The following is a 14,709-nucleotide window of genomic DNA, read 5'->3' as shown; positions in this document are numbered from 1 at the left end:
TTTCTCTTTCCAGAATATATAAAAAAAAAACCCAGCACATTGAATAAAAAACAAATATTCGTTCCATTTTGCATAAAGTTAACTCAATTAACCTCAAAAACCCAGCTAGAATATACTTTTACATTAATATTGACACAAAAACCCTGGTGAAGGAAAAAGTTCAAAGTTCCTTCAACCTCTCAATTATGAAAACTTTTGCTTCTAATGACAAAAATGGAAAAGTAAAAATGTTTCAGAATGCTCTTTCATGGTTTACAGCCATCTTGCCTACAGCTTTATCAGTTCAGTTTTGACGAATAAACAAATTTCGCAAAATGGAAAGTATAGATTGTCGAATGTCCCTCATTACGAAGCAGTAAACAACAGGGTTTAATGATGAATTAACAAACACCAGTGTAAGAGTATACCGAAGAATATTAGCATACGCAATATTTGGTTTAAGGATAAATATATCTGCAACAAGTCCACTGCAATAAGGCAAGTAACACAACAAAAACAAAACATACACATAGCAGGTGCACAAACCCGACCTCTTAATCTTTGCAACGTTTACCGCCATTTCCCCATCGTGGACCTGAAGGACTTGAATTTGGTTTGTGTGTCGCCGCACAGTAGAATAAATTTTACGATAAAAAATGAAACTACAAATAAAACAAAAACCAAAAAATACAGCCACGATCTTTTTGCCAATTGACGGCCAGAGAGAAGTGATTAATGAAAGCAATGCACTAACCGCCCATACTATTGTCGCCAAAACAACAACACGTTTGTGTGTCATAAGTTCCTGATATCTGAGGTGAAGATGAATGGCCACAAATCTCTCGGCACCCAGGGCCATAATACTCAAAAATGATGCATACCAAAAGGCACAAGACAAAAAGGAAACGACATTCTTGAGAGCAGTTGGTTCTTCAGTGCGGCAAATAACCAGGAGGTGTACGACATAAATAGGCTGCGCGCATAGGCCAACGCACAGATCAGAAACGGCAAGATTCAGCATCAATGTTTTCAAAATCTTTTGCAATGCCCACGACTTCCTCATCGCATGGATTGCCAAAATGTTCAACATAATGGCTGTGTAGGAAAAGAACAAGTTAAGAACAGCATTAGAGATACCAGACGAATGGGTCGAGAGTTGAACCTTGACCATGATCTCACTAGACTAATCCCTGACTCGTTCAGACGAGCTTGTATGCCGTGGATGATTGGACCTCTTCTGACAAGTTAGGCTTACTGTCAATGACTTCTCAATGACTTTGATAACATATATGTGGAAGCTGTTACCATCTGTCCCGTCGTATTTATACAAGAGGACATCGAAAGCAAGGATGACCATCGTCTAGACTTAGCATGTTTGTCCTGGTTTTTGTAACTACTGCCTCCTATAGGAAGCGCAGCTGCGTATTTTTTTCGAAATGAGTGATGGTAAGCATTAAAGCCGAACTTCACCCGATTTTGACCCGATGTCACTTCTTGTTTATTTCGGAGTATCTTCGAAGATCGACATTCGCACTAAAGATAATTGGGCGCAGCATACACTAAAGTGAGAAGAATGCCTTTGAAATAAATACTTTTGTGCATGAAAAAACCCCAAGATGTCATTTTTTAAGTTCTTGCCGTGACACTATAAAAGACGATTCACAATCATTTCGGGATGGCGCGTGATTAAAACCAAAACTTTTCCTTGCACAAGCATACAAATGGTGTAAGAGAATATCAACATATTCTCTTGTTGGTGTGATCGGCGCATCATGGAAACTAAAAGGAAAATTTTTTTCTTTGAAGAGAGAATATTTTTACGTTTAAATCCGCGATTTATGACCAGTAGATAGAAGATGTAATTTTTCAGTTCTTGCAGTAACACTACAAAAGATGATAAACATTTGGAAATAATTTCACAGTGGCTTCGTTACAGAAATATCTAAATAGGTGCGATCTGCACATCGTGGAAACTTTGAGCAAAAAAAAAGTTATTTAGAGAGAGAGAGCATTTTACCATTTGAATTAGCGACCGATGCCTAAAAGAGCCACAAAATTTGCGAAGCGAGCAAGGTCCGTAGTTTAGCAGAGTCATCCTCTTCGATGGACTGATGAAACGGTGGAATGACGGATTGGCGGAATATCCTTAAAGTGCACATTACACGAGATTTTTTTCTCTTGTTTCTTGAAGTTGGATATTTATAGAAAACGTTTCGAAGCTTTAAAAATGTAAAAAGCACTTTTTTGCTATGGAAAAACGCACAATTTTCCTTCAAATTTGTCCCGGAAACTGGGACCTAGTTTATCGCCGTCGAAGTTATTCGTGACGTCACATTGTGTACCTTTGCCGCGCAGGTCTGTTGTCGCCAAGAGACAGTACTTCGTAGTAGATAGATAGTGCATTGAAAGGCAAAGATGTCCAGTGATTCTAATGATTCCTTTGAGTCCGACTCTTCTGAAAGGTCCATTGACTTCGAAGAATCTGGAGATGAAGTAGAAGTAGTTACAGGAGAGCACGCACCATACCGAGACGATCCGCTCGCAAGCGATGGCGAACAAGACGAAGAAAGCGAAGATGCTGACCTTGATGGACTGACGCCTTCAGTTTCGGAGGCCAGATTTGAACGTCGCGTTGCAGTCAGCGAATGGTTAGTGAATCATGTTTATCATGGCTTTTTGTGAATATTATAAAACAGCGAAACTGTAGTGTAATCATAGCTCTACCTTACCTTAGGTGCAAATGTAAACAGTGCCGTGACGAAACCTTGGCAGACTCACTAGCATTCCGTTGTTGCTGCGAGGTCACAAATGCCAGAAGACAGTTAGTTTTCGATGGTTCCATCGAAATCATAAGCTGCATCGCGCAACACGAAGATTACAGTGCTCTGACAAACAGGACCGTGCTCTTACAAGTTGCTCTTTTAATTCGCGATCAGAATGGGAGGGCATACAGGCGACGAACTGGAGTGCATGAAAATGAGTCAGTAACGTTTTGTAGGCGAGAATGTCATATTTGATGTTGCACTGAGGTACACAATGTGACGTCACGTTACGATATGACGTGCGACTTTGGCCGGGCGATGACCGGGACAAATTTGAAGGCAAATTGCGCGTATTTTGGAAGCAAAAAAAAAAAAAAAAATACTTTTTAGACTTTTCCAGCACTTTTAAGGCTACGAAATGTTTCCTATAGATATCCAACTACAAGAAACAAGAGAAAAAAATTTCGCGTCATATGCACTTTAAACACTGAATGACGGAATATCCTAAAACGCGGAGTGCCTTGCTGTATGAAACAAAGGTCTCACAAAAATGGAATAAAAGTAACAAAGAAGGCTAGAGGTAAAACAGCCTAAATTAAATGCAAGAAAAAAATACCGTAAAACTTGAAAAGTTCGAGAGCTAAGATAATTAAATTACAAACATCAAAACTTATATATGTCCTATAACAAAAGACTCAATGAACGCCATAGCGGCCATAGCTTACAAACCAATAGGAGATATTCACATTCTCTGTCACTGCCATTTACAGTTTAGTTTTGCCGAATGTAAATACATTTCTTGAGCTAGCCCCTATTAAATATCTTTATTATTACTGTTGTTGTTGTTATTATTATTACTATTATTATTATTATTATTATTATTATTATGGCAGTAAAAACTTCTGGATGCCCAGATATCCTAAACAATGATTGGGCGGCTAGCCGTAACCAATCAATGCAACGACCAGAGTCCTTACAATTAAAATTCCTATAGCAATTCCTAATTATGGAACCCTAGTAATAAAAGTCTTAAACTTAATTGCTATGTAATAAAAACCTCAGTCAAAACACTGAAGGTTCCATGCGTCACCATGGAAACGCTTAAATGTAATAAAACATCTAATATCATTATTATTATTAGTAGTAGTAGTAGCAGTAGTAGTAGCGGTAGCGGTAGCGGTAGTGGTAGTGGTAGTCGTAGTAGCGGTAGCGGTAGTCGTAGTAGCGGTAGCGGCAGCGGCAGTGGCAGTGGCAGTGGCAGTGGCAGTGGCAGTGGCAGTGGTAGTGGTAGTGGTAGTGGTAGTGGTAGTGGTAGTGGTAGTAGTAGTGGTAGTGGTAGTAGTAGTGTTATAGTTAACATGATTATTTGTTACCATTTAATTATTGGTTGAATGTCAATTAGTCACTATATTCTTGAACCACCTTTCTCTTGTGGAACAGGGTACTCATAAATATGTGGGATGCGTCAGGTTTTCTGTCTTGCATGTGAGAGAAATATTCTGCAACACTACCTTCTAGCGTCATTATACAACCTCTAGCTGTTTTAAATCCTATAAAAATGGTGCAATATCAGTAACCACGTGCAGTCTTGGACTGTTTATTTTCTCATTTCGTTGTTTCAAAGCTCACACTTCAAAACGGAGTTGTAACATCACGAATGTGCAGAAGAAAAAGGCTAGGATTAGCAATGTACGAAAAACAGCATAGCTCTAAAATTCTCTTAACTTGCAATATTGCATCTTAAGATAGGAGAAGCAGCTTTCAAAAGTGTAATTTAATATTCGCTGACACTCTTTTCCGCATGACATAGTTTGCTCTTGTACGGCATGTTTACCTTGTTTAAATCGCCCATTTATGAATTACCGATTGAAATGATAGATTGCCGAATGTGTCTCATTTTCCAGCAGTATACCACAGGGTTTAGAGACGAATTGAAAAACAAAAGCGTTAACGTATAAATAACACTAGTACGAAATCTGGTGGTTTGTTTAACGGCAGAAAAACCCCAAATATAGACACAGTACCAGGGTAAATAACACAACAAAAACACGAGGTATATGTAGAAGGTACTGCTAGCCGACCTCCTCAACCTGGCGGCGTTCATTGTCGTTCCACCCCCGTGTGTTAGTTGCAACACTTGGATTACGTTTCTGTGGCGCCTCACCGTTAAATATATTTTAAAATAAATGATTGTTGTAAAAATAATACAACAACAAAAAGTAACAGTGACTACGATTCTTCCAGCGTATTTGAGCCAGAAATAATCCAGCATTAACAGCAATGAAAACAAGAAACTAAACGTCCATATCATCAACACCGCAGCAACAACACGCTTGTGAGTCACAAGTTCTTGATATCTGAGATGAAGGTGAATGGCCAGAAATCTGTCTGTGCTCAGAGCAGTAACACCGAAAAGTGACGCACACGAGAATAAATCCGAAAAGAAGGCAGTGATGTAGGTAAATATATTTAGCTCGGGGTAGATAAAGTTTCCACTAGTAGCGCAAGTAATCAGCCTTACAACATAGGCAGGTTTCACCAGGAAACCAACACCAAGATCAGAAACAGCGAGACTCAGTAGCAATGTTTTCAAAGTCTTTGGCAATGCTGACGTCTTCCTCATCGCATGGATCGTCAAAATGTTCAACATAATGGATGTGTAGCAAAAGAAGGAGTTCAACACGGAATTAGTGACACAAGATGAGTAATACGGGCTTTCGCTTTTCCCCATTCTATAACGGGTAGTCAGGAGGCTGATTTGTCAGCAAGTTCACCGAGTACGCTCAGAAGAAATGGATTTCATGAAACAAACAGGCTTCATCGTGAATTAACGGAGAGTTACTTCGAAAAGCTTCATGATAAATTCTGGCAAAAGCCAGGATTAATAAGTAGTTGGAAACCAGAGACTTATGAATAAGTTGATGCATTTGACAGCTTTGTCCGGTGCCAACGAGGAAATCGAAAGACACGCGTGCTCATGCTGAAGTGCTTTTTTATCTGTGTTCTTCCGACGTTATTCACTGTACTGATAAATAGCTACTTTCCTGTTATGTATTTGTGGCCCATACGGTCGATGTTTAAGCCGCCGAAACAACGTTCGCCAATTAATTTCACGTTTTCCCATTTAATACACATCGAAAGTATATAAATTATGTGTCAATTAGCATATCAGTGATTGGAGAAATCGATCTCATATCCGAGAAAAACTTTGTCATCAGACTTGGTAAAAACTAAGGTCGGCACACACGAGGGGACATGTCCCTGCGACTAGTCCCGGCGACAAGTCTTTGAAGGGTTTACACGAGGGGACCGGTAGCAGGGACTAGTCCCCTCGTGTGTGCCGACCTTTAGACTTAGAAGTGGTAAAATGTTCGCTTTCGTCAGAAAGATAGAGGTTCTCCTTAGGAGGCGGCGGCGTGTCACTTTCAGTAAGCGGAATTTTGGAAAAGAAAAATAAAAAACACCTCTTTACATTCGAAAATTCCGCGAGTTATGGCAGTCTAGAATGACAGCTGTAGCGAATAACTTAAACGAAGCTATTAAGAGAACAACATATTAAACATAATAACTCCCCTTTGGCGCGAATGCTCAAGTTCCATCGGCAAAAACTTTAATTTGTTTACTCTGTTAAAAGCGACAAGACCTACGTTTTGACAATTATACGAAACAAACCCAATATCGAAATCAAAAAAACTTTAACAGTAACTTTTCGCTGTTGAAGCGGACATTGAAAAACACCAATGTTCATCTTCTAAAGATCTATAAAAATGGGAAAAAACCTCATTTACAATAATCTAGCACAACAAAAAAGGGACGTAAGAAAATGCACTTCAATTAAGTACAGAAAATCAGCTGTCTCTAATATTGACTGTTTCTACCGAGGTCCGGTGTTGAATTTTAATCCAAAACCTTTTGTTTTCAAGAAAAAAGTTCTTCTAGAGCAAAACAAATAAGAAGGGAAAAACTGAATGTGTCTACTTCCGACAGAATGAAAGTAAAATAAATGTAAAGTCTATTTTTCACAGCTTTAATTTAATCTAGAAAACTCTCCATAACAGAGAGAGAAACAAGAACCTCGAAAACACGCGGACAGTTTATAAGCTCCTCTGCTCTTAATCTCTATGAAAAACTTTGGATATAAAAAAACAAAGCACAAATAAACATTTGGCAGAAAGCACGTTTAAAGTCTACAATAATATCATCTTAAGTTTTAACAGTTCAGTTCTGACGAATGATCACATTTCGCAGCATGCAAATGATGGATTGCCAAATGTGTCTCATTTTTCAGCAGTACATTTCAGTACAGTTCACCGCCATTTCATCGTTTTGTGAAACTTGATGAACCCGAAAGGCTTGAATTAAGCTTGGGTGGCGCCGCACAGCGAAATAAATCCTATGATAAAAAATTACAGTTCGATTTGGACCGAATCTAATTGTCTGCCAAAGACCAGATGAGTGAGTAGAATATTCGACCTCTATTTCTTACTGCAAAATGTGGAAATGACCACTTTCGTCAATAAACCGTTAAAATGTTCATCATAATGGCTGTGAAACAATCGAACAAGTTCAATACAGCATTAACGTTACAGGATGAGTAGAGCGGGTTTTCAGTGTTTCCGATTTTCAAAGAGCTTAGCTTATTTATTACTCGTAAAGATGACTTCGTACCCTAGAGAACTAGAACTCTTGCGTCTTAAGTTAAACCTGTTTATCAAAATGCTTTCGACAGGTTCCTGTCAATAAAACCAGCGAGAAGAAACCAATGCCATCTGCCATCTCGAGTAAGATGTTACACTTCTTCAAATGTTTTATCTCTTTTCGCGAGCGATGAATAAATATGCGTAGACTTATGTCATTTTCCGGTTTCCCCCCTTACTTGAAACGTAACAAAATTTTCATTAAGACTTCGACTTCGACTCAAAATAACCTTACTCTGGCAAACTCATCAGAGCTTCGTCCTTTAACCCGAAGATTGCATACATATGTTTTGCTTTTCAACAGACAATAGCGGTCAAAGACTTGTATACTTGTATGCCAATTACCAGTTCAATGAGAAGGATATTCCAGCTCGATTTCTGAGTAGAAATTTGTTAACGTTTGATTTCATCAGTGGACCGAGTTACCTTTACAACACTGCCTCGTTTTCTATGGATATATAAAAAACCCTGCTTTACACTAATTTAACCCAAACTGAGGAGAAAGGACTTAAACAAATGCAATTTAATAAAGCTCGGAAGATCAGCTGTCTCTAAAAGTGACTACGAAGAGCAAATGCGTTTTGCAGAGTTTACCGGGTCTGAACTAAAACATAAATTTTACCACAGGCAGTCCAGTGTTCCTTGTGTGGTTCTCAGAGAGCTTGGGCCGCCTGTGCTTTTACTAAATATGAAAAACTCGATGTAACTCAAGAACCTCGAAAAACCCAGGCAGTCTATACCCTCCTCATCTTTTTATCGATATAAAAAACTTCGTGTGTAAAGAAACAATAAACAAACAAAGATTTTGCAGAAAACGTTTAAAGTTGACAATATCCTTAGCTAGAGCTCTAGCAGTTCAGTTTTGACGAGTAAAAGCATTTCTTAATATGCAAAGGATAGACTTTCGAATGTGTCTCATGTTCCAGCAGTAAATTAGAGGGTTCAACGATGAATTAAGATGCGCCAGGGTTGTGGTGCACATAAAAAAAATTTCAAACATACTACTTGGTCCATTAATGAAAAAAAACCCTAAAATAAACGCACAATATTGAGGCAAATAACAAAACAAAAAAACGTAGAATGTACACAAACCCGATTTCCTTGTCTTCGCAAAGTTCACCGCCATTTCATTGTTTTGTAAAGTTTGAAGGGCTTGAATATGGTTTGTGTGGCGCCGCACAGCGAAATGAATTTTACAACAAAAAATTGTAGTGCAAATAAAACAACAAACACCAGTAACAGCCTCTATAACTGTTTTGACAATTTCAAGCGGGAGGAAATCCATTAATGGTAGCAAAGCACTAAGAATCCATAATGTTATAACAACAGCAACAACACGCTTGTAAGTCACTAGTTCCCGATATCTAAGATGAAGGTGAACGGCTAAAAATCTGTCGGCCACCAGAGCCGAAACACCCAGAAACGAAGCAAATAAAAAGGAACGATACAAAAACTGGAAGATTTTTGAAAGTGCATTCTGCGTGTCTTCGAGAGGTGCTTTCTCAGGGGTACACGAGACCATCGTAACAACATGGAGAGGCTGCACCAATCCAAGACAAAGATCAGACACAGCAAGACTCAGCAGCAATGCTTTCAAAGTCTTTGGCAATTCGGACGTTTTTCTCATTGCGTGGATTGTTAAAATGTTTATCATGATGGTTGTGTAAGATATGAACGAGTTCAACGCAGAGTTAACCACACAGGACCAATAAAGCAGGTTGCCAGTGTTTTCCATTTTACTAGTTTCTAACTCGTTCAGGTGAGTTCGAACGATCACGGAGATATAGAACTCATTAAAATGCTCTCTGGAAACTTCCTATCAATAAATAATTATCAATTAGCGCAAACCGTTGACATTTGTCACGTTTTGCAGTAGAAGAGGATATCATAAAGCACGAACGATCATCGTCAAACGTTGTTTACGTGCGATTTTTCTGTTCTGTTAACCTTAAAAAGGAATTTTAACAATATGAATTTGCATAATAACAAGAAAAGTACCATACATGGGACAGGTGTAAAATTTACCCACTTGCACTACTGAAACTTGGGACAAAAGGGGCAGTATACACAAAATAACTTTTGTACTCTGTTCTGTAATGTAAAAAGGTTTTTTATATCGATGGAAAGTTTACAAAGCTATAAACTGTTTGCGTTTTTAGAGGTTCTTGTTTTTTCTTTCTGTGCTACAGTGAGTTTGTTAGATTTAATAAAAGCTATTTAAAGTTACATTTATGTTACTTTTATTCTGATGGCAAGTGACTTGGAGTTGTCTTCCTATTGATGTACCGATCAAAACCGTATATCCCTTGCACGCTTTACGGTCCTATGTTTTATTCTCGACCCAGAGGATTCGCTTAAATGCATTCGGGCTGTCTCCGTTTGCTTCGCTCGGAAACTCGACTTTAAAGATTGGCAGACAAAGAAAATTTCTTCGTCTGCCAACACAAGGAGTTGAATTAAAATTCAAGACTGGACCTCAATAAAAACAGTCAATTTAAGAGACAGCTGTTCTTCTGTGCTTAACGAAAGTCCTCTTCTCTTTAGGGTTACATCAATGTCGATAAGTTTCTTTTTTCCATACTCATACAAAACGAGGTTGTGTAGAAAAAGCAAATATGTAAACTCACGAAAACAAACGTTTCTACAATTTCCACTAAGCTTATTAAAAACAATGGCGGTCAAAACTTTTAGAGCTTTATGTTAACCACCACATCCGTAAGAGGAATATTCGAGCTCCATCTCTGAGTGGGAAATGTGGAAACGTTCGCTTTTGTCAGTGAACCGATTCATTGAATGTATTTAATCAGTAAACCATCTTGTCAGCAGGGCAAGTAGTAATCTCTCTCGGGCGTCATGGTTGCCTGACCGCTTTTCATTCAAATCAGACTAAAAACACATGCTTAAAAAGTCGTCAGCTGTCCTACTTGTTTTCAGATGAATTTTGACTGTTGTGTTTCTGTCAAGCGGGTTTATGGCCGTGAATCGAATCTAACTGCTTTTACGCATATCAAATACAACACGCTTGGTATTGAAAGGTTCGCTCCAAGAAAAATGTAAAAAATGGCTTACGTCTTCCGCAGATGAAGGCTTCCTACATCTCGTATCTCCGGACGGGAAAGCTGCTAACGACAAAGGCGGAATATATGGAACGCTCTTTCGCCCGAGCTTTTTCATGAATGTTTACGATACGGTTTCATACAAGTTTTATAAGTGCTTTTATTATTCTGAGTATCAATCATACTCAACATCCCGCGAAGACCTTTAATGCTTTTAGAGATAACAGTGTAGTAGCCATGTCAGTAACAAACATTGTAATAGGTATATGTAATACGTATATCAATCAATCAATCAATCAATCAATTTATTTAACGTGGTCAGAACGATTAGCTGAAAACTAGTTTACAGGTACGCCACGATACAAAAAGAGAAAAGGAAATTATAAAGCCTTGTGAAGGTATATAAATTTAAATAAATTAAGAATTGAGAAATAGACTATATAGAATGTAAAATGTAATCATTAAAAACAGGCTAATATTAAAATATAAGAATTTAAAAATGTAGTCACCGAGTTGAAATATAATTAAAGATAGATCCTCACCGCGCTAGAGTCCCGTGAGATCTAATGTTTTTAAGTAATTTTTAAAACTAGTAAATATCTGTATCTTTCGAGACTCGTCCGGTAAAGCGTTCCATAGTTTCGATGCAGCATATCTCCATGATCTTAACCCGAAGGTTGTTGATTTTACTTTTGGGAGGTCCAGTATTGTGGTGCCCCTAAGATTATAAGTGGAGCACCTAACTGTTATAAGATCACGTAAGCTTTTTGGTCCTGAATATTTTGAATATATAATAAGTATATTATATATTTTGAATATATAATACGTATATTCAAAATATATGAACTTCATATATTCATTGTAACCAATCATTGTAATAGTTCATCTTCTTTCACTAGTTCAGTTTTAATAAAAATCATTCTAAGCTCTGAGTCAGCATCTTCCTGGGAAAACTTTTGCGGATCATTAATCTTTCTACTCCGCAAAGTATATCTGGCCTCTTACAAAAGATCAAACAAAATTTACATATCCTTATGGCTTCCATTTGTCTCAGTTTACCTTCATAAAAGGAAAACAAAAAAAATTGAAAAACACGGTAACTTCGTACATTTTATCCACTATCTCTTCTTCGTGGCTTTGGCCTCAGACTAAACGAAAATATAGATACACAATCAGTCTTCAAGCGAGCGAGAAAAACTTCCTCAAGTAGCTTTTGTTTGTAGTGGAAAAATATCATCTCGATTTCTCTTTCCAGAATATAAAAAAAAAAAAACGCAGCACATGGAATAAAAAGCAAATATTCGTTCCATTTTGCATAAAGTTAACTTATTTAACCTCAAAAACCCAGCTAGAATATAGTTTCACATTAATATTGACACAAAAACCCTGGTGAAGGAAAAAGTTCGAAGTTCCATCAACTTCTCAATTATTAAAACTTTTGCTTCTAATAACAAAAATGGAGAAGTAAAAATGTTTCAGAATGCTCTTTCATGGTTTACAGCCATCTTGCCTACAGCTTTATCAGTTCAGTTTTGAAGAATAAACAAATTTCGCAGAATGGAAAGTATAGATTGTCGAACGTCCCTCATCACCAAGCAGTAAACAGGGTTTAATGATGAATTAACAAACACCAGCGTGCCGAGAGTATACCGAAGAAAATTATCATACGTAATATTTGGTTTACGGATAAATATATCTGCAACAAGTCCACTGCAATAAGGCAAGTAACACAACAAAAACAAAACATACACATAGCAGGTGCACAAACCCGACCTCTTTATCTTTGCAACGTTCACCGCCATTTCCCCATCGTGGACCTGAAGGGCTTGAATTTGGTTTGTGTGTCGCCGCACAGTAGAATAAATTTTACGATAAAAAATGAAACTACAAATAAAACAAAAACCAAAACATACAGCCACGATCTTTTTGCCAATTGACGGCCAGAGAGAAGTGATTAATGAAAGCAATGCACTAACCGCCCATACTATTGTCCCCAAAGCAACAACGCGTTTGTGTGTCACAAGTTCCTGATATCTGAGTTGAAGATGAATGGCCACAAATCTCTCGACACCCAGGGCCATAATACTCAAAAATGATGCATACCAAAAGGCACAAGACAAAAAGGAAACGACAATCTTGAGAGCAGTTGGTTCTTCAGTGCGGCAAATAACCAGAAAGTATATGACATTAATAGGCTGCGCGCATAGGCCAACGCACAGATCACAAACAGCAAGATTCAGCATCAATGTTTTCAAAATCTTTTGCAATGCCCACGACTTCCTCATCGCATGGATTGCCAAAATGTTCAACATAATGGCTGTGTAGGAAAAGAACAAGTTAAGAACAGCATTAGAGATAAAAGACGAATGGGTCGAGAGTTGAACCTTAACCATGATCTCACTGGACTAATCCCTGACTCGTTAAGATGAGCTTGTATGCCGTGGATGATTGGACCTCTTCTGACAAGTTAGGCCTACTGTCACTGAATTCTCAATGACTTTGAGAACAAATATGTGCAAGCTGTTACCATCTGTCCCGTCGTATTTATACAAGAGGACATCGAAAGCAAGGATGATCATCGTCTAGACTTAGCATGTTTGTCCTGGTTTTTGTAACTAGTGCCTCCTATAGGAAGCGCAGCTGCGTATTTTTTCGAAATGAGTGATGGTAAGCATTAATGCCGAACTTCACCCGATTTTGACCCGATGTCACTCCTTGTTTATTTCGGAGTATCTTCGAAGATCGACATGCGCAATAGAGATAATTAGGCGCAGCATACACTAAACGGAGAAGAATGCCTTTGAAATAAATACTTTTGTGCCTGAAAAAACCCCAAGATATCATTTTTTAAGTTCTTGCCGTGACACTATAAAAGACGATTCACAATCATTTCGGGATGGCGCGTGAACAAAACCAAAACTTTTCCTTGCAGAAGCATACAAATGGTGTAAGAGAATATCAACATATTCTCTTGTTGGTGTGATCGGCGCATCATGCAAACTTAAAGGAAAAATTTTTTTCTTTGAAGAGAGAATATTTTTACGTTGAAATCCGCGATTTATGACCAGTAGATAGAAGATGTAATTTTTCAGTTCTTGCAGTAACACTACAAAAGACGATAAATATTTAGAAATAATTTCACAGTGGCGTCGTTACAAAAATATCTAAATAGGTGCGATCTACACATCTTGGAAACTTTGGGCAAAAAAAAAGTTATTTAGAGAGAGAGCATTTTACCATTTGAATTAGCGACCGATGCCTAAAAGAGCCACAAAATTTGCGAAGCGAGCAAGGTCCGTAGTTTAGCAGAGTCTTCCTCTTCGATGGACTGATGAAAAGGTGGAATAACGGAATGGCGGAATATCCTTAAAGTGCATATTACCCGAGATTTTTTTCTCTTGTTTCTTGAAGTTGGATATTTATAGAAAACGTTTCGAAGCTTTAAAATGTAAAAAGCATTTTTTTGCTATCGAAATACGCGCAATTTTCCTTCAAATTTGTCCCGGAAACTGGGACCTAGTTTATCGCCGTCGAAGTTGTTCGTGACGTCACATTGTGTACCTTTGCCGCGCAGGTCTGTTGTCGCCAACAGGCAGTACTTCGTAGTAGATAGATAGTGCATTGAAAGGCAAAGATGTCCAGTGATTCCAATGATTCCTTTGAGTCCGACTCTTCTGAAAGTTCCATTGACTTCAAAGAATCTGGAGATGAAGTAGAAGTAGTTACATGAGAGCACGCACCATACCGAGACGATCCGCTCGCAAGCGATGGCGAACAAGACGAAGAAAGCGAAGATGCTGACCTTGATGGACTGACGCCTTTAGTTTCGGAGGCCAGATTTGAACGTCGCGTTGCAGTCAGCGAATGGTTAGTGAATCATGTTTATCATGGCTTTTTGTGAATATTATAAAACAGCGAAACTGTAGTGTAATCATAGCTCTACCTTACCTTAGGTGCAAATGTAAACAGTGCCGTGACGAAACCTTGGCAGACGCACTAGAATTCCGTTGTTGCCGCGAGGTCACAAATGCCAGAAGACAGTTAATTTTCGATGGTTCCATCGAAATCATAAGCTGCATCACGCAACACGAAGATTACAGTGCTCTGACAAACAGGACCTTGCTCTTACAAGCTGCTCTTTTAATTCGCGATCAGAATGGGAGGGCATACAGGCGACGAACTGGAGTGCATGAAAATGAGTTAGTAACGTTTTGT

The 14,709-nt window shown here is 38.3% G+C and overlaps 2 protein-coding genes across 2 annotated transcripts; one reads left to right on the top strand and one right to left on the bottom strand.

Annotated features, from left to right (window-relative positions):
• The first annotated feature begins 1,975 nt into the window (after positions 1-1,975).
• LOC148729672 (uncharacterized) lies at positions 1,976-3,574 on the top strand. The gene is made up of 2 exons (XM_088763544.1): positions 1,976-2,627; positions 2,714-3,574. Exons 1-2 carry the CDS (start codon positions 2,395-2,397, stop codon positions 2,994-2,996), a joined length of 516 nt encoding a protein of 171 aa, XP_088619670.1. The 5' UTR covers positions 1,976-2,394; the 3' UTR covers positions 2,997-3,574.
• A 1,019-nt stretch (positions 3,575-4,593) lies between these two features.
• On the bottom strand, positions 4,594-6,085 carry LOC148729671 (adenosine receptor A3-like). Its single transcript, XM_088725178.1, has one exon. The coding sequence runs from the start codon at positions 5,470-5,472 to the stop codon at positions 4,594-4,596; it is 879 nt and encodes a 292-aa protein (XP_088581304.1). The 5' UTR covers positions 5,473-6,085.
• Between the last annotated feature and the right edge of the window lie 8,624 nt (positions 6,086-14,709).

Source organism: Stylophora pistillata, chromosome 6 (genome assembly GCF_964205215.1).
Source record: "Stylophora pistillata chromosome 6, jaStyPist1.2, whole genome shotgun sequence".
NCBI classification, from domain to species: domain Eukaryota; kingdom Metazoa; phylum Cnidaria; class Anthozoa; order Scleractinia; family Pocilloporidae; genus Stylophora; species Stylophora pistillata.
Note: the sequence above shows the minus strand (reverse complement) of the source record. Positions and strands in the feature narration are given on the sequence as shown.